Source organism: Cebus imitator, unplaced genomic scaffold, assembly GCF_001604975.1.
Source record: "Cebus imitator isolate Cc_AM_T3 unplaced genomic scaffold, Cebus_imitator-1.0 Scaffold10, whole genome shotgun sequence".
NCBI classification, from domain to species: Eukaryota; Metazoa; Chordata; class Mammalia; order Primates; family Cebidae; genus Cebus; species Cebus imitator.
Window position 1 is genome coordinate 8802039 of NW_016107325.1, and position 21681 is coordinate 8823719.

At 36.5% G+C, this 21681-nt stretch overlaps 1 protein-coding gene across 2 annotated transcripts in view; it reads right to left on the reverse strand.

Annotated features, from left to right (window-relative positions):
* GRB14 (growth factor receptor bound protein 14) overlaps positions 1-21681 on the reverse strand; it is a 126744-nt gene that overhangs the window by 21675 nt on the left and 83388 nt on the right. For both annotated transcript variants that reach the window (XM_017548115.1, XM_017548137.2), the window contains 3 exons: positions 15075-15196; positions 13065-13139; positions 9979-10116 (listed from right to left, as the gene is read on the reverse strand). In XM_017548115.1, the coding sequence (XP_017403604.1) occupies positions 9979-10116; positions 13065-13139; positions 15075-15196 (335 nt within the window). The remainder of the gene's footprint in view (positions 1-9978; positions 10117-13064; positions 13140-15074; positions 15197-21681) is intronic.

Here is a 21681-nt window from a genome sequence, read left to right on the forward strand (position 1 = left end):
AAAAAACCAATGACATACAATGGAGTTCCACTATACATGACAGACTTTTCAGCAGAAACTTTATAGCCCAAGACAGAGTATAACATATTTAAAGTGCTGAAGGAAAACACTTTTACCCTAGAATGGTATATCCAGAGGAAATATGCTTCAAACATGAAGGAGAAATGAAGATATTCCAAGACAAGCAAAAACTAAGGGATTTCATGAATACCTGGCCTGTCCTATGAGAAATGCTAAAGGGAATACTTCAATCAGAAAGAAAAGGATGTTAATAAGCAATAAGAAATCATCTGAAGACACAAAACTCACTAGTCATAGTAAATACACTTAAAATACAGAAGGTTATAACACTGTGATGTGGTGTGTAAACTTATCATAAGCAGAAAGAATAAAAGATGAGCCAGGCATGGTTGCTCACAGCTATAATCCCATCACTTTGTGAAGCTGAGGCAGGAGGATTGATGAGCCGAGGCATCCAAGAAGTCATTTAGATGCTTCATCCTCAACAAAACATATCCCGAACTAAGATCGCTATTTGTCTTCTAAGAGAATTACCTTCTAGCAATTATTCTATTCCTATTTTTATTTTTTTTATTTCTTACTCTTCTTTTATCTTTAAGAACATTTTAACTGCTTCCTCTTCTTTGATATCAATCAGCCACCCAAATCTGGCCTTTTGCTATTTAATCTGTGGCCATTCCTTTATTCTCCTCTCCATTGTTTGTTCTAGGTTAGACTCCATCACTTCCACCTGGATTAATGAAATGATCATCTAGTTAGCATCTGTGCCTATAACCAATTCTTTCTGTCTCTCTCTACTTCTCTCTCTCTTTCCCTCCCACTCCTCCCTCTCTGCCTCCTTTGCCTTTTCCCTTCAATCTCTTTTTCTGTTTTTCAGTCTCTCTCTCCTTGATCTTTTAAACTCCCTGTGACAAAACTAATCTCAAGATACGCTTTTGGTCATTTCACTCCCTTGTCCAAACTTTTCAATGGCTTTCTATAGTGGGTTGAATAGTATCCCCCCAAAAGATATGCCTATGCCCTAATGCCAGGAAATTGTAAATATAACCTTAATTCAGAAAAAATGGTCACTGAAGATATAATTAAGTTAAGGATCTTGAGATGAGATTATTCTAGATTATCCAAGTGGGCTCAAAATCCAATGACAAGTGTTATAAGAGACACTCTAAGAGCTATTATCTTTAAAGAAGAGGTACTATCCAGGTGGGCCCAAAATCCAATGACAAGTGTTGTTATAAGAGACACACAGAGATAAATGGAGAAGACCATGTGAATACAAAGGCAGAGACTGGAATAAATCAAGCCATGGGACATCTGAAGTCATAACTAGCCAAGACAGAAAATCCTAACAAAAATTTAAAAGATCAAATAACAAGAATGGAAAAGAAGAAGTCAAATAAATAATGGATGTACATTTCTAGTATGAAAAAAAGATGAGTTTGCAGACTGAATGTGCATACTGAGAAGCAAAATTTTGCAGACTATATTTCCACACACCTAGAAATATGGCAGGGAAATTACTGTACACCAATGTTTATAAGAATCTTTGAAAAATTGCTAGAGAGCAGTGACACTTTAACCCATAAAGAAGCAATGGTGCTGTCATCGACAACTACAGATGCACGAAAATAGAATCACAATAACCTCCCATAAAAAGTCTCAAAATAGTTTTTACTTGAAAGACATCAATGCATTGCATAAAATGTCAACACTTACATGCCAAAGACTGTATAACATAACGGACACAGATTAGACACAGAAACCAGGCAGCAGAATACACATGCATGTTTTAAGTGATAATGTACATGCATATGGACTTCTGCACATATATATTTATGTAACTGTTATATAGGTAAATACATAGCATGTAGATAAACCTATCTATTCATCCCTGATGACAACATCTTAACTTCCTCTAGTAATTTACAATGTAGGTAAGGAGACAAAATAACACCATACAAAATAACTAAAGACCAGTAAAGGAATAGGAGGTGGGACTAACTTGCAGCTCCCACTCTGACGGGCAGAACAATGTGAGGAGATTCACATCGTGAACTTTTGCAGGAACATACACAGAAAGCTGAGATAATCCACAGACCCTCCGAAGGAAGTGGATTGCTGCTGCAGGGCCCCTAGAAGACAGCCAAAAAATTGTGAGTACCCAAAGTGTGAAAGGGGGATTGTCTACCCCTGAACACACACCCTTACTGGGGAACCTGAAGGTCCAGATCAAAGGAGAAGGATTTGACATTACCTAGAGCAGAGGCAAATTTAGAGTTGAGCGAAATACAGGGGTAGAAAAAGCAGCAGGAAAGACCTGTGAGCCCTCTCGGTCCCCAGGGAAGCCTTTTCTGACTGTCTCACAGGGGTCCTTGGAGAGAGCTGCCAGAGGAACTTTGAAAAGACCACAGAGAGAAGGAAACTTCCAGCTGAACTTTGTAACAATTTCAACCAAGTCAGAGTTTCCTAGACAGAACCTGGGGATGGGGGTGAATCAGGAGTGCAGAAACAGTACAGAAGCTGCAGCAGGCAGGCATAGGGGTGCAAAACCTGAAAGCCCTGCTTGCTTTCTCAACTGGGAGGCTGGTAGTCTGGGACAAGATATTAGCCCTGTTCACCTGCTGCCTGGAAATGATGGTCAGTACTGATGGTCAGGCATGGTGGGAGCAAGAATGAACTTTAGGGCTGCATGGGAGCTAGGTGAGGCCTGTAACTGCCAGCTTTCCACCACTATCCTGGTGACCTGCATGATGCAGCAGAGGCAGTCATAATCCCCCCTGGGAACATAGCTCCATTGGCCTGAGAACTACACTTCCATCCCCCATAGTGGCCACAGCAAGTTCTGCCCAAGGAGAGTCTAAGCTCAGACATGCCTAACCCTGCCTCACCTGATAGTCTTTCTCTACCTGTCCTGGTATGCAAAGACAAAGGACATAATCTTTTGGGAGCTCAAGGGCCCCAATCCACCACCTGATCCTCCCTGTGCTACTGCAGTTGATGTGCTCTTGACAGCACCAACTCCTGGCTGGAGGCCAGCCAACATGAAACTAGCACAATACACAAAACAACAACTAAGGACCCTCACAGAGTCCACTTCACTCCCCTGCCACCTTCACTGGAGCAGGTGCTGGTATTCATGACTGAGAGACCTTAAGATGGCTCATATCACAGGACTCTCTGAAGACACTCTTTAGTACCAGCCCAGGGCATAGTAGCTCCACTGGGTGGCTAGATCCAAAAGAGATACAATCACTGCAGTTTGGCTCTCAGGGAGCCACATCCCTAGGGGAAGAGGGAGAGCACCACATTAAGGTAGCACCTCGTGGGACAAAAGAACCTGAACAGCAGCCCTTTAGCCCCAAATCTTCCTTCTGACACAGTATACACAAATGAGAAGGAACCAGAAAAACAATGCTGGTAATATGAGAAAACAAGGTTATTTTATGCCCCTAAAAGATCACAATAGCTCACTAGAAATGGATCTAAACCAAGAAGAAATCTCCTGAGAGAAAAATAATTTAGAAGATTGATTATTAAGCTCATCAAGAAGGCATCAGAGAAAGGTGAAGTCCAACTTAATGAGAGAGAGAGAGAAAAAGAAAGAAAGGAAAAGAAAGAAAGAGAGAGAAAGAAGGGAAGAAAGGAAAAACATGATACAAGATATGAAGGGAAAAATCTTCAGTGAAATAGCATGAATAAAAAACAATCACAACTTCTGAAAATGAGGAACACACTTAGAGAAATGCAAAATGCTCTGGAAAGTTTCAACAATAGAATCAAACAAATAGAAGAAAGAATTTCAGGGCTCAAAGTCAACTCTTTCAACTTAATCCAACAAAGAAAAAAGAATTTAAGAGATTAACAAAGCCTCCAAGAAGTTTGAGATTACGTTACGTGACCAAACCTAAGAACTGGTGTTCCCAAGGGGAAAAAAAAGGAATCTAAAAGTATGGAAAATATATTTGAGGGAATAATCAAAGAAAATTTCCCTGGCCTTGCTAGAGATCTAGACGTCTAAATACAAGAAGCTCAAAGAACACCTGGGAAATTCATTGCAAAACTATCATCACCTAGGTGAACAGTCGCCAGGTTATCTAAAGTCAAGTCAAAGGAAAAAATCTTAAGAGCTATGAGGAAAAAGCATCAGGTAACCTATAAGAGAAAGCCTACCAGATTAACAGCAGATTTCCCAGCAGAAACACTATAGGCTAGAAGGGATTGGGGCCCTATCTTTAGTTTCCTTAAGCAAAATAATTATCAGCCAAAAATTTTGTATCTAGTGAAGCTATGCTTCATAAATGAAGGAAAGATGTAGCCTTTTTCAGACAAATAAGTGCTGAAAAAATTGGTTACTACCAAGCCAGCACTACAAGAGCTGCTAAAAGGAGCTATAAATCTTGAAGCAAATCCTCAAAATAGACCAAAATAGAACCTCATTAAATAATAAATCTTAGCATTTTGGGAAGCTGATGTGGGTGGATCACTTGAGGGCAGGGTTTCAATATCAACCTGGCTAACATGGTGAAACACTGACTCTACTAAGTATAAATAAATTAGCCTGGCATGGTGGTGCTTGCCTATAATCTCAGCTACTCAGGAGACTGAGGTAGAAGAATCACTTGAACCTGGGAGGTGGAGGTTGCATGAGCCAAGATGGTGCCCCTACACTCCAGCCTGGGTGAGAGAGCAAGGCTCCATCTGTATTGTCTGTTTTCACGCTGCTGATTGACATACCTAGGACTGGGCAACTTACAAAAGAAAAAATGTTTAATGGACTCACAGTTCCTAATAGCTGGGGAGGACTCACAATCATAGCAGAAGGTGAAAGGCATGTCTCACATGGCAGTAGACAAGAGAACTTGTGCAGGGAAATTCCCCTTTATAAAACCATCAGATCTTGTGAGACTTATTAAATATCACAAGAATAGCATGAGAATGACCTGCCCCCATTATTCAATTATCTCCCACTAGTTTTCACACACAGCACGTGGGAATTATGACACTACATTTTAAGATGAGATTTGGGTGAGGACACAGCCAAATCATATCACCATAAAAAAAAAAAAAAGAATAAATCTCACAGCTCACAGGACCTATAAAACAAAAACACAATGAAACAAGAAACAAGGTATTCAGGCAACAAATAGCACAATGAATAGAATAGTACCTCAGTACCTCACATCTCAATACTAACATTGACTGTAAATAGCCTAAATGTTCCACTTAAAAGATAAAGAATGGAAGAATAAATAAGAATTCACCAACCAAGTATCTGTTATCTTCAAGAGACTCCCGTAACACTTAACACACTTAAGGACTCACATAAACTTAAGGTAAAGGGGTGGAAAAAACATTCAATGCAAATGGACACCAAAAGATAGCAGGAATAGCTATTCTTATACCAGACAAAACAGACTTTAAAGCAACAGCAGTTAAAAAAGACAAAGAGGGACATTACATCACGATAAAGGGAATTGTCCAGTAGGAAAATATCACAATCCTAAATATATATGCACCTAATCCTGGAGCTTCCAAATTTGTAAAACAATTCTACTAGACATAAAGAAATGAGATAGACAGCAACACAATACTAGTGGGGATTTTAATATTCCATTAACAGCACTAGACAGGTCATTAAGACAGAAGGTCAACAAAGAAGCAATGGTTTTAAACCATATCTTAAAACAAATTGACTTAACAGATATTTACAGAACATTCTACCCAACAACTGCATAATATACATTCTATTCATCAGCACATGGAACATTCTCCAAGATAAGACCATATGACAGGCCACAAAACAAGTCTCAATAAATTTTTTAAAAACTGAAATTATTTCAAGTAACCTCTCAGAACACAGTACAATAAAACTGGAAATCAAGTCCAAAAGGAAACCTCAAAATCGTGCAAATACATGGAAATATTAGGTCAACAATGAAATCAAGATGTAAATTTTAAAAAATTGTTTGAACTGAACAATAATAGTGACACAACCTATCAATACATCTGGGATACAGCAAAGGCAATGCTAAGAGGAAAGTTCATAGCCTTAAAAGCTTACATCAAAAAGTCTAAAATAGCACAAATAAGCAATCTAAGGTCACACCTCAAGGAACTAGAGAAACAAGAACAAACCAAACCCAAACTCAGCAGGAGAAAAGAAATAACAAAATCAGAGAAGAATTAAATGAAATTGAAACAAATAAAACAATACAAAAGATAAATGAAACAAAAAGCTGGTTCTTTGTAAAGATAAATAAAATTGATTGACCATTAATCAAGATTAACCAATAAAAGAAGCAAGAGGATCCAAATAAGCTCAGTTAAAAATGAAACAGAAAATATTACAACCAATACCAGAGAAATACAAAACATCATTCGAGGTTACTATGAACACCTTTATGCACATAAACTATAAAACCTAGAGAAGGTGTATAAATTTCTGGAAAGATACAACCCTCCTAGATTAAAGCAGGTAGACACAGAAATTCCGAACAAGCCAATAACAAGCAGTAAGATTGAAATGATAATAAAAGAAATTACCAACAAAAAAAAGTCCAGGACCAGACAGAATCACACCTAAATTCTATCAGCCATTCAAAGAAGAATTGGTACCAATCCTGTTGACATTATTCCACAAGATAAAGAAAGAGGGAATCATCTCTAAATCATTCTATGAAGCCAGTATTACCCTAATACCAAAACCAGGAAAGGACATAACAAGAAAAGAAAACTACAGACCAATATCCCTGAAGAACATAGATGCAAAAATCCTTAACAAATACTAGCTAACCAAATCCAACAGCATGTTGAAAAGATAATCTACCATGATCAAGTGGGTTTTATATCAGAGATGGAGGGATAATTTAATATAGGCAAGTCATTAAATGTGATACACCACATAAACAGAATTAAAAACAAACTCACATGATCATCGCAATAGATCCAGAAAAAGCATTAGGCAAAAATCCAGTAACCTTTATGATTAAAAATCTCAGCAATGGTGGGGTTCTGTGGCTCACGCCTATAATCCTAGCACTTTGGGAGACTGAGGTGGGTGGAACACAAGGTCAGGAGATCGAGACCATCCTGGCCAACATGGGGAAACCCCATCGCTACTAAAAAATTAGCTGGGCGTGGTGGCACATACCTGTAGTCCCAGCTACTCAGGAGGCTGAGGCAGGGGAATCACTTGAACCCAGGAGTCAGAGGTTGCAGTGAGCCAGGATCATGCCACTGCACTCCAGCTTGGTCACAGAGCAAAACTCCATCTCAAAAAAGGAAAAAAAAANAAAAAAAAAAAAAAAACTCAGCAAAATGAGCATAGAAGGGACATACCTTAAAGTAATAAAAGCCATCTATGACAAATCCACAGCCAACATTATACTGAATGGGGAAAGGCTGAAAGCATCCCCTCCAAGAACTGAAACAAGAAAAGGATGCTCATTCTCACCAGTTCTATTCAACATAGTACTGGAAGTCCTAGCCAGAGCAATCAGACAAGAAAAAGAAATAAAGCACATCTAAACTAGTAAAGAGGAAGTCAAACTGTTATTGTTTACTGATGATCTAATCGTATACCTAGGAAACCCTAATGATTCCCCCAAAAAACTCTTAGAACTGATAAATGAATTAAGAAAAGTTTCAGGATACAAAATTAATGTACACAAATCAGTTGATTTGTTATACACAAAGAGTGACCAAGCAGAGAATCAAATCAAGAACTCAACCCCTTTTGCAGTAGCTGTAAAATAAAATAAAATACTTAGGAATATACCTAAACAAGGAGGTGAAAGGAGTCTACCAAAAAAATTACAAAACATTGCTGAATGAAATCATAGATGACACAAACAAATGGAAACACAGTTCATGCTCATGGATAGGTAGAATCAATATTGTGAAAATGACCATACTGCCAAAGGAAATTTATAAATTCAATGCAATTCTCATCAAAATACCATCATCATTCTTCACAGAACTAGAAAAAACAATACTAGAATTTATATGGAACCAAAAAAGAGCCTGCATAGCCAAAGCAAGACTAAGCAAACAGAACAAACCTGGAGGCATCACTTTACCTGACTTCAAATTATAGTATAAGGCCATAGTCACCAAAATAGCAAGGTATTGGTATAAAAATAGGCACATAGGCAAATGTAACAGAATAGATAACACAGAAATAAAGCCAGATATTACAGCCAACTGGTCTTTGACAAAGCAAACCAAAAAAATGGAAAAAAGGACACCCCAGTCAACAAATGGTGCTGGGATAATTGAGAAGTCACATATAGACGAATGAAACTGGATCCTTCTCTCTGATGTTATACAAAAATCAACTCAAGATAGATCAAAGGCTTAACTCTACGACCTGAAACCACAAAAGATTCTAAGATAACATCCAAAAAATCCCTTCTAGATATTGGCTTAGGCAAAGACTTCTGGACTAAGAACCCAAAAACAAATGGAACAAAAACAAAGATAAATAGATGGAACTTAATTAAACTAAAAAGCTTCTGCACAGCAAAAGAAACAATCAGCAGAATAAACAGGCAACCCACAGATTATGAGAAAATATTTGCAATGTATACATGTGACAAAAGACTAATATACAGAATCTACAATGAACTCAAACAAAGTAGCAAGAATAAAACAAACAATCCTGTCAAAAATTAGGCTAAGGACATGAATAGACAATTCTCAAAGGAAGATATACAAATGGCCAACAAACATATGAAAAAAACACTCAACGTCACTAATGATCAAGGGAATGCAAATCAAAATCACAGTGTAATGCCACCTTACTCCTACAACAATGGCCATAACAACAACAACAAAAAAATCAAACAATAATAGATGTTGGTGTGGATGTGGTGAAAAGAGAACACTTTTATGCTGTTGGTGGGAATGTAAACTAGTACAACCCCTATGGAAAACAATGTGGAGATTCCTTAAAGAACTAAAGTAGAACTACCTTTTGATCCAGCAATCCCACTACTGGGTATCTTCCTAGAGGTTCATTATATGAAAAAGATACTTGTACATGCATGTTTATAGCAGCACAATTCACAACTGCAAAAATATGGAACTAGCCCAAATGTCCATCAGTCGAGTGAATAAAGAAATTGTGATAGATAGATAGATAGATAGATATCATGGAATAGTACTCAGCCATAAAAAGGAATGAAATAATGGCATTCCCAGGAACCTGGATGGAACTGGAGACCATTATTCTAAGTGAAGTAACTCAGGAATGGAAAAACAAAAATTTGTGTGTTCTCACCCATAAGTGGGAGCTAAGCTATGAGAATGCAAAGGAATAAGAATGATAGAATGGACTTTGGGGACTCCGGGAAAGGATGGTAGGGGAGTGAAGGATAAAAGGCCACACAATGAGTACAGTGTACTCTGCTCAGGTGATGGGTGCACCAAACTCTCACAAGTCACCACTCAAGAACTTATTCATGTAACCAAATACAACCTATTCCTTAAAAACCTATTCAAATAAATCCATCAATCAATAATAAAAGAGCAATAAGTGACCCAGATGAGTCCTTTTATTAACTATTTTATTATTAACTGTTCTGTTGATGTTGATCAACAGGAGTTCAGAAGTAGATAAGATTAGCAGCATGATCTGAGGAAAAAAAGAAAAGGTATATACTATATTGGGCTGCAAACTCTGTAGCCAAGGAGTGAATTCAGAGTGAGGAAAAAGTAGTAATACATGTTGTGCTGAAATAAGAGCACCCAGACTCCATCAAAGATATTATGTTGAAACCAGTGTGAAGTAAAGCCGAGTAATTAGTGTTCAAACAGGTCAGGGCAAATGTTTTAAATCAAAAAAATTAAGACCAACCTTTAACATCAAGTAATAAAGTAATAAATACAACAAAGCAGACATGTTTTAACTTACAGCTAATATGTCATTTATAACACATCATGGATACTTCAATTTACCTTTGATGTCCCTTTAGTAGAAAAATATAAGCCAGACCTTCTTAGAAAAAAGTAAACTTTTTTCCAAGACTTCTTTCCCTGTTCCTTCGCATGTAAGAAGCCATGAATTTCAGGATATGTACTTGAACTGAGAAACATCTGAAAGAAAATTTATATATTTTCATACTATGATTGAATCAATGATGTGGTCACCTTATATTAATCATGTTAAAATTTTAAATATAAACATGTAAAAGTCAAACAGGATCATAACATACAACATTACAGTAATTACTGTGTGTGTATACTGCATGTGCTTTGATAGTCCTTGGTGTATCTCTCTTTCTCTCCATCTCTCTCCCTCTCTCTCTTTCTGTCTCCGCGTGTGTGTATACACACATACATAAAACAGAAAATAAATCAGTCTTTCAAAAACCTGAGACTCTTCAAGTGAAAATGAATTCACAAAATATACATTCTAAGTGATAGTACTTAGTTATCTAACTACCAAAATTATAAGCTAATTGAATGTCCATTCGAAAAGTTGGAAGTCATCTACAGAGTTAAGTCCTGATACACTTTTCATCCTTTTCCACGGTTTTCCCTGAGATTACAGGTTTGCCTATTAACCTCATTATGGTATAAGTAAGACCACAATCCTGACTTCTATTGTGAAGCAGGAAGTTGAGCCAAGTTCACCTCCTTGAGAAGAATAAAGCAAACAAAACTATTGTTTCTTTGTCATCTACAGTTCTTAGTTGTGGGTGGATGTGGCAGGTTATGTTTTCCGAAGAGGACTGTAACAATGTTTTCCATCCCACATCCTCTTTTGCAATGTCGCCTTGCCACTGAGCCACAAAATGATGGAGTCTTTCTCTACCCCCTTGAATGCAAGCAAGCCTGTCATTGCTTTGACCCATAGAATATAGTGGAAGTGGCCCTTTGCTAGTTCTAGGTATAGTCCCTAATTAGCCTGGTGCTTTTGGTCACTTGACCTTTGGAAGCCAGCTGTCACGTAAGAAATGTGACTACACTGAGACCATCGCAGGTAAGAAACCCAATGCAACTGGAAAAGCCCTACAGGATGAGATACCATGAGACAGTCAGAGAGAGAGAGAGAGAGAGAGAGAGAGAGAGAGAGTGAAAGCGGGGGGACAGGGAGAGAGAGACACCAAGCAGTATCAAAAAACATGCAGTCAAAAAGCTCTTAGAAGGGGACCCTCAGTCCCCAGCACTGAGTCAATATGCCTCGGAGATTACCCACCCAGCTAAACACTTCCTAGATGCCTGTCCCACAAAATTGTTGGCAAAATGTAAATGGGTACTTTAAACCATAAAGGCTTGGAATAGTTTGTTATGTGGTAATAATTAACTGAGACAGTGGGCATGTGTTAGTCAAGAAAATGAGAATGAAAAGGAATAGCTCAACTGAGTGGTTGTGCTCAGCATCCTTAATAAGACAGTGGAAATGCATTAGTGTCTCATTAAAAAAAAAGAAAAGAAAAGAAAAGAAAAATCCCTCTGAATAAACAAATGGGAAAAAATTGAAAGTAAGGGAATTTATTAACGAAAATAATGTAACACATTTTAAAAGGCTACTCAAGGAAATACTGATAGTAGATATTTATGTTTTTTAAAGTAAATTACTAAGAGAAATTTAATTTAATGAGCCACAGATATTAATTAATTGACATGCAAAACAGGCAAGTAGGTTTTTTAGTTTGAGTGCTTTCCAAGTTATTAAACCAAACCAATTAAATTTTAAAAAGAGAGTCATAGAGGTCACATTAGAAAAAGAAGAAACCTTTTAAAAAGTGGAAACATTGCCTCAGTGGAGAGAAGAGGTCAGGGGCACATGCAGGACTATCTGATTCCAAAGCCTATGATTTTTCTTGTTTTTATAATTTAACATTAAAGCAATAGAACTGTGCTATAGGAAGACTTGCAAAAGGAGGTGGAATAAAAACTCCATCCCACCACTGTGTTGTAATACAGTGGTGAAGCATTCAGAGGGCTGAGATCTAAAAGTCCTGGGGCACAGCTGCTGCTGCCATTTACCTAACATTTTGACGGGGTGTCTCTGTAAAAACCCAGCAGCACAGAAGCAGCTTTTAGAAAAATCTCTGGAGACTAATCATGTTTCAAAAATATTCTGAAGCACAAAAATGAAATATAACCTATTAAAAATCCCACAGAAAACAAATCCATGATAGACATGCCAACCTAATATTGTTAAGGTCAAGCAATATTGGAAATAATAAAAGTTGTCTTCATTAAAGATCAGGGAATACTAAGTGGGTTTGGGGATGCATGGGGCTTAGCTCAAACAGCAACCATTATAAAGACATTGCTCAACATTAACCTGTGAAAAACAACTGTAGCGCTTCTGATGTAAAGCTACAAACCTATCAAAAATTAAAGAAAATAACTGAAATCATTCATTTATTGTAACAACAATGTCTTTGAAAATAACAATTTCAAGCCACTGCCAGTGTGGAAGAAATGAGTCTGATAGATACAAAATTAAGGAGATTTTTCATTAGATAACTAGTATTCTTAATTCAGCCAAGAATATTTCACAATTCTATGCAAGAATTTCCATCACAGCTATTACAAATGCTATGTATACATTTGCATTCTGTATCTTTTATATCCTTTCATTTATTTTCTAAATATTTTATTACAAATAGGATTGAGGGTATTTATTATGAAAGCTAGTACTAAGTATCTATTGGTAAAATATCTATATTTGATGAAGAATTTTGATTTTTCTAAAAACTAACAGAATCTTTACATACATCACAGAACAAAATTGCAAATGTCCTTTTAAGACACACATTTTAAAATATGTAAAATCCTTTAACAATTGGCTAAACCTGGGAGGAAAAATATTGTTAGAGAGCTTTATTGATTTAGGGCATTCTTTACCTGAGTGCTTTTTTTTTTTTTTTTTTTTTTTTTTTTTTTAGTTTTACCTACAGCAAAAAAAAAAATGTTAATAATCATTCAAAGCATAAATTTTCAAAATCTGGGCATGTATAGAAAAGGACTTAAAAGTTTTCCTTCATTGTGCTATTACTTATATATTTAATGAATATATATTTTACCTGCAAAATCTGTGTGGGGGATATTTCACCATTGGTTTCAGTTGCAAAAGATACCATATGCTCTGGAAAAAAATACTGTCAAAAAGATACAGGTTAAATCATCACAAAACTCCTTCTAGAAAAGATTCAATTATGACCAATATAGTAATCAAAAGCAAAAGTTCTTTAAACTAGTGTATCTAAAATTGACCCAAAGTGCTTCTGAAAAGGCCCATCCTTAGACTCTACTCACAGGTATCTTAATGAGAATGTCTGGATTTGGGTGCAGAGATTAGCAAATGCACCCGGATAATGCTGATGTGGATGGATTCAGGTATCTGGAGTAATAAACACTGCCCTGAAGTTGACAATATGCTTGTTCCCACATCTTCTTCCTGAGTCCTGCCTACCAGGTACAAAAGGACTATCGATCCCATTTTACAAAGATAAGGCTCATAGAAGTACAGAGTTTAGGGTATGCCCAAGGTCACAGCCCACAATGCTGTGGAGGTCAGGATTTAAACTGAGCTGGGGAGCTAAAAGTCCAGTTCTTTCTACCTACCATTTTCCCAAACTTTGTAATCATAAAATTTACCTCAGGCAGTTGTTTAAAATAGGATTTCCCAGGCCTCATTCCTGGAGTTTCTGATTCACTAGGTCCAGGCAGGTCCTGGATTCTGTGTTTTAAATAAGCACTCTCTTCTAGGTAAATTTTGTGATTTGACAAGTTTGGGAAAATATATTATATGTCCTCTAGGACAGGGTTTTCAACAGCAGTTCTACTAACATTTTGGTGTAATACTTCCGTATTGAGGGGGCTCTCCTGAACATTATAGATGTTTAGAGCATTAGAGCACTCCTAGCTTCTGTTCACTAGCAGCCCTCCTGCCCCTCACCACCAGTTGTGACAACCAAAAATTTCTCCAGACATTGTCAATATCACCCCACCAGTTAAGAACCACTGCAACAGGTCTACAAAACAAATGTCCAGCCTTGTTTAAATAAAAAATAAAATAAAAATGAGCACTGAACAATATTTCTTTAAAATATTGTTTTAAATTCTTGTTTTTAATGAAGACTCACAACACAAAAACACTTTCCCTTCACATTCTAATTTATTTAATTTTTATTATGACTAATTTTCTTTGCCAAAGATCATCCCATTATGTTTCTATTAGTAGGTTAAGATAAAAGAGAACGTGAGAGGTCTTTCAGGGTCTTTTGAAAATATTCTATTATGGTTTGTATCATATATTTTTCATAAAGAATCATTTCAATCTAATTATCATCCAAAACTTAGTGTAAAAATATGCGGCAGCTGCAGAGACAAAAACAATTTAAAATAATGAGCCCAGAGGCTATTCTGACTTTTCTAGATCCCTAGTCTTCATTAGAATGTGACATACATTTATTTTCTTTTAAAGAGAACTACAATAAGAGTAGTATTTACTAGATAATGCACTGGTATTTATCTCATTTCTACTTAGTTCAAAAATTACTACACTGAAAACAAAATAATTTGGTACAGCAAGATTCAGGTCAATCTTAATTTCTGGCTACGTTACAATACTCTCAACAATCATCAGTCTGCTTTTTCCTTTAGACAGTCTATTTAAATTTCCTAAATTCTGTAGAAAGCGTTAAGGTATAATATTTTGCTTAACACTTGTCCTTAATGTGTATAAGAACGTATAAAGATTCATTTCCCACATCAAATGGATAATTGTTTCCCTTTCAAAAAAGGCAATACTAGGTTTCCTAATACTTTTAAATTAAATAATCAAACTCATCTCAGTTCAGACTTTACCAGTATGGCTTTAAAAAGTTTTATACCTGTATATCTGAACTTCAGTGCATAATGTTCACTAATCATTATCAGCATAAGAAATGTGGGTATAATTTTAAAGGACCAGAGTCTTCATCTACAAGCTACCAAATAGGACTGTATTTAATATATAGTGACTCTCATCTTCGCAAAAAATTTAACTGATTCATTTATTTTCCATAATTATTAATGGGGATTTCACTTACCACTGGGTTTTTAAAGAACTCATATTTGGCATAATTTTTTCTAAAGTATAGCTTGTTTTCTTCTTCTATCCCCCAGCTGGATAGCACTTCAATCACCAGTTCATGATCTTCTATTGTTCTTTCTGTAAATCATTAAAATGTTTCAATGAGTATATTGACAGATAAAGAGACAAATATATATATATATATATACATATACACATGCATACACAATACAAACATATAAAATATATTACACATCTTTATTAAACATAGCAGATTTCAACTTAATTATGAAATAGCCAGATTGATAAAATTTCTCATCAAGCTTCAATTACTAATATTCATCTTTATACCAAAGCAGACTGTTGTCTAAAAAGAAAACAATGGATAAAATATCACAATGTACTTTTTGTTATCTCAGTTTCCTTTTATTACTGTGTAAATACTATGTTTGATAACAAATCTGCATTAAGTATATGAGAGCTATTTTTTTCTCCAACTCACTATGGTGCCAAAATTAAAATATTTGTTTCAAGGTTGAACAATTCACCTCATTAAAAGAAGAAGAATTTTGACAGGTTTATGTGCATTTAAGACTGTCCAGACTAATCTGGATGGCTGAGAAAAATTGAAATAACTGCTTTAAACAGAAAATTTTAATACAACTAGATATAGGTTTTTTTCTTTAAGAAGCCCAATTCCCTGGGGTACTTCATACGTTCAAAAGTAATACTAAAGAAAATATATTTTGTATTAATAAAGAAGATAATTAAGTAGGGTGGGAAGGCACTTGGCAGAAAAGCCACTTAAGTAAGCAATGGCCGTTTTAAAGAGGTGAATATAATATGCAAAATTCCCATTTTGATAAGACACTCATGATGTTGACAGTGGTATTATTCATAATAGCCCTAAACTTGAAACTACACTGATGCCCACTGATATGAGAAGGAATAAGTAAATTGTGTAAAAGCACACAATGAAAATACACTACGACAACCCACAACAGTATAGGTAAATACTGTATTTCATGAACACAATATTTAATTAAAGTATCCAGACACAAATAGGGCATACTACATGATTTGACTTACATAAAGTTTAAAACAGCAAAATTAATCTACAGTGCTAGAAAGGGTCTTGGGGATTAAGTGGGAGAATGAAGTGAATCACTGGGGTGAGTACGATACTGTTTCTTGATCTGGGGGTTGGTTACTCTGGTATGTGCAATATCTGAGAATTCATTGAGTTGTGCACACTTGGTTTGTATACTTTTCTTAATGTATACCATACTTCAATAAAAGGTGGAGAAAACAAAGAAACTGGAAATTACTAAAGCAAAACAAGAAATGGAGAACAACCAAATAAGGAATATGGAAATTCTCTGCTGATTTACTGTTTCTAGGATGTTTTTGAAAAGCATTTGTGTCTCAGAAATTCAACATTCAGTAGTGATTTGTGACCTACAACACCCATACCCTTGAAAGTAATATCATTCTTAAATAGACATTTATTCATCTGAAAGGAAGTTCTTGTAAGAGTGCTCAATGAATATGGATGAGTTTGAACTAAGTGTATATCAACACTTGGGAACTAAGTGTATATCAACACTTGGGGTTCTATTCCTAACTCTGATTGCTTCTTTTCTATCCCATTGACTGGCTCTACTAGCTCCTTCTTCCTCCATCTCAGCTCTAGGATCAACCCTTTTCTTTCTTCTCCTATAAACTAATTAATTCTCACCTCTTCAACCATCCCATTTTTCAGGTTTTCTGAAGTGAAATCTCTGGCTATAATTGCTTTCACCCAAGCTCCTGTCCTAGCGTCCCAGCTGCTATAATGTCCACCACCTCAAACACGGTGTGTCTAAAACCAAAGTCAGTATGTCAGTTCTTCAAATTATTACACATAAAATTACCAAAGGATCCAGCAATTCTATTGCTGGCTGTTTACTCAAAAGAAGTGAAAGGAGGGACTCAAACAGAAATTTGTGTACCAATGTTCATAGCAGCATCATTTGCAAAAACCAAAAGGTGAAAACCTAATGTCCATGTCCATCAACAATGCATAGATAACAAATGTGGTACATACAGTACATACAATGGAATATTCAGCTTAAAGGAATGTAATTCTGACACATGCTACAATATAGATGAACTGTGAAGCTATTTGCTAACTGAAATAAAACAAACACAAATGAACAAATGCTGTATGATTCCACTTATACAAGTATCTAGAATAGTCAAATTCATAGAGACAGAAAGTGGAATGGTGGTTGCCAGGGTCTAGAGGGAGCAGGGAATGAGGAGTTACTGTTTAATTGATGCAGTGTTTCAGTATGAGAAAATTAAAATATTTTAAAGATCGACGGCCAGTCATGATGGTTGCACAACAATGTGAATTCATATAATGCCACTGAACTGTACATATACAAAATTGTAAACAGTACCAAAAAACTTTTTAAATTTAAAAACAAAACAAAGTCATCTACATTTTTCCCTTTCAGATGGCTTTTTCTTCCTAAATTATCCTATCTTCATTACTGTTATTTTTACTACATTCTCTCAAAAAAAAAAAATAGAACTAAAACTCACCTTTGTACCTTTCTCTACTTCTATTCCGAAATCTTCTACTCTTGAAATTATCAGATAGCAGGGTTTCTTCCTCTGACTGTCACACAACAAACAACCCCCACACCAGGTCCCACTGTAACCATTTCAATTTAGACCATTGCCTTTTCTTGTTCAGCCTAACTAATCTTCAAACCTCTACTTTCTTATTCTTCTAATCTAATGTGAACACAGGTTCACATTACAAAACTCCTAAAACATGTGTATGAATGCAAACCCTGCCCAAAAAGCTTGTCTGCTTCTGCTTGTTATTGATAAATCCATATAGTATGGCAGTTAGTTATAACCTGGTCATTTGTTCGTCTGTTCAACAGATATTTCCTGAAGGTCTATAGTGTGTCAAACACTCATCTTAGGGCTAGGAATTTTGTGGTGGAGAAGCCATAACAATATAACTGCCCTCATGAAGCTTTCATTCTAATGGGAAGACATAGATAATAAATAAAATGTGAATCATAAAAAGTGGTTGTCTTAGTCCATTTTGTGTTGCTATAAAGACATACCTGAGGTAGGGTAATTTACACAGAAAAGGGGTTTATTTGGCTCATGGCTATACAGGAAGCATGGTAGCAGCACCTGCTTCTGGTGAGGGCTCAGGAAACAGAATCATGTGGGAAGGTGAATGGGGAGCAGGTGTGTCACATGGCAAGACAGCGATAGAGATGCCAGGGTCTTTTGAACAACCAGCTCTCGTGTGAACTAATAGAGTGAGAACTCACTCGTTACCACAGGATGGCACCAAGTCATTCTTGAGGGATCTGCCTTCATGACCCAGAGTCTCCCACTAGTCCCACCTCCAACACTGGGGATCATATTTCAACATCAAATTTGGAGGGGCAAACATTTAGAGCAATTAAAAAGTCCTTGAGGCGAGAGCAAGGCTGGTATGTTTGAAACACAGCCAGGAGGTTAGTGTGGCTTAAGCTGAATGAGGAAAACGGGTTATCCCAGGAGAGGAAATTAAATAATGGTGAAAAGACAGCGCGTTGTAGAAAGCCCTGCAGTCCATAGTAAGGATTTGGCTTTTCCTCTGACTTAGATGGGAAGTCATTTTGAACACAGGAATAACATGAACTAATAAGTTTTAGTAGGATCACGCTGTGGAGTAGAAAACTGATTTTAAAAGGCTGAACCCACAAAGACCATTTGGTAGGCTACTGGAACTAACCCCAGGAGAGATGATGCCACATAGATTAGCATGGTAGTAGATGATGTAGTTAAAAAAAATACACAGAATCTTGATCTACTTTGAAGGTAGGGCCAACAGAATTTGCTGACAAATTGGATATGGAGTGAAAAAGAAAGTGCGTAAGGAAGACATCAAGGTTCTCAGCATTAGAACTTGGAAGAATTGTGTTACCATTAATAAGCTAGAAAAACTGCAAGACAATCAAACTGGAGGGAGATCCAGTGATCACTCAGATACCAAGTGGGACAATGTACTTTTAAAAATCTGTCCTAACTTCTGTTTACTCCTTATACAAATTCAGCTGGCATTTTCAAGATTATGAAACACAGGTACACATCGTTAAATGTACCATGCGGTAAGCACCATATCTATATTCTCTGCAACTGTAGTGGGAGACAGTTTCAAGATATCAATAAAGATGCTTGTTTGCTTGCTTTGCCGACCTGTCTTTCCTTGGATCCATTACCTTCCTCTACCTCTAAGGAAACAGTATGAATTCTGCCCTCATAATATACTATAAAGAAAGGAAAAAATAATGAAGAGGGTTTATCTTGGTTTTTTTTTTTTTTGAGCTTCACAGTAGACTTTACCAATCTTTGACAAATATAATCATTTAGGAAGAAGCATGCCTAGCCAATCCTCCATAGTCACATATGGGGACCCACCCTCTGCCCTCTGGGAAAGGAGGCATAGTTAAAGGGTTATTGAAGGAAACTGGTGGAGTGAAGCTTGTGAGGGAGCTAGATGGTAACTGGATGGTGTAGGTCCCAAGTGACCCCATATCCTACCTCCTTCCTGAATAGAACTCTCTGAGAGTTGTAAGACTCTAGACAGGTTTAACAGTGGTCTGTGGCTCAAATCAGAGTATAGACTGAGGAAAGGCTATAATCTAGCCTTAAGTAGAAGCCCTCCATCTAGCATGACAGAGAAGCAATAGCTAAATACAATGTCAAGGCCATAGCATCCGAGTAAGGGCAACAGTATTGTAGTACCAAGTTCCCGAGAAGAAATATGGAAAGGCTAAGGGAAGACCATGAACTTAAGGATCATCATGGTATAAGCAATAAGCTTAAAAAGCAGGAGTTTCCAGAACATGAAGAGAACAGTTGCATAAAACTTAGACAGATATCCCTTTTGGGATTTAAATGTGCCATCAGACTGCTGGAGGAGTAAAGGTATGTCTAAACCTTCAACTGAACACATTTTAGCATGCATAGAACCATTGATGAAAACTGCATTGATTATTTTCCCCAATAAGACTAAGAACAATCCAGAAAGCAAAGAAATAATAGAAGAATAAATTGTCTGTTCTTAAACCCGGAGACTCAGTATCAGAAACTAATTCAAAATTAAATAGTAAAGGAGGTTACAGTTCTGTATGTATCAGTCTGAGAGCTGTTTTGCTATCATATTTAATTTTTATAATATCTGTAGTAAGCTAAATAATGGACCCAAAGATATCAGGTCGTAATCTGTAGAACCTGTAAATGTTGCCATATGTGGTAAAGCCTATGCATATATCATTTAATTAAGGATATTGAGATGGGGAAAATATTCTTGATTAAGGTGTGCCCTAAATCCAAGTACAAATATCCTTTTAAGAGAGAGGCAGAAGATTTAACACAGACAGAATAGGGAAAGCAATGTGATCGGGGAAGCAGAGGTTCAAATGGAATCATCACAAGCCAAGGAATGCTAGTAGCCAAGAGAAGCTGTAATGGGCAAGGGATGGAATCTCCCTAAGGATCTTGGAAGGAATATGACCCTCCAGAACTGTGAAATACTACATTTCTATTGTTTAAGCCACCAAATTTGTGATAATTTGTTACAGAAGCCTTAGGAAATCAATATAATAATCTAGTAAGCAAGTCATAGTTCCATTTTACAGATAGAAACAGAGGTTCAGAATAGCCAGTCTGCCCAGGTTGAATGACAGCCACATGTCTGAGCCCAAGTTGATGTTCTTTCCTCTGCACAGCATTGCCTTAACTTCACAGAAGTTCTCACCCAAGGGATATTCCCTACCAGCTCTGCTGGATCTATTTATATCCTGTGCATTCTGCCTATAGCAACTAAAATTGCTCTTTCATGCTCCTGCCGTTCTCTATTTTAGTTGCTTCCAATTCTTTTATTTTGAAAGGCATTCAATAAATATTTGCTAATTAAAAGTAAATCACATTTTCAGTATAAGGGACAAAACAGTAGTGGGCAAGACTTCAAATTATGTCAATCTTTACTTTCCATGAAAGCACAAATCATTTGAATTTGGGCTGCATCAAATAAGGAAATAAAACACAAAGGGTTAAACAATCAAACTATGTTTGAACAGCTATGACAAATGTGTAACTAAAGAACTAAGCAGGTGCAGTGACTCATGCCCGTAAACCCAGCTACTCAGGAGGCTGAATACAAAAAAGAACTAGTGTAATATGTATAGTTACCAAGAAGTAGAATCTTGTCAGGGGTTTTGTTGACTACATGCAAATAAAAACCAGAATACCAATCTTGAAAAAATAAAAAAGGATACAATATTTGCAGAAAATGTCACAGAACTATAAAACCAAGTATTTACATAATACAATTAACTATCACTAGAAAGATAATCTGGTAATCTTAAGAAAAATATGTCTTTTGGCTGGGCGCAGTGGCTCACGCCTATAATCCCAGCACTTTGGGAGGCCGAGGTAGGTGGATCACCTGACTTTAGGAGTTCGAGGCCATCCTGATAAACAGAGGGAAACCCCATCTCTACTAATAATACAAAAAATTAGTCGGGCATGGTGTTATGTGCCTGTAATCCCAGCTACTT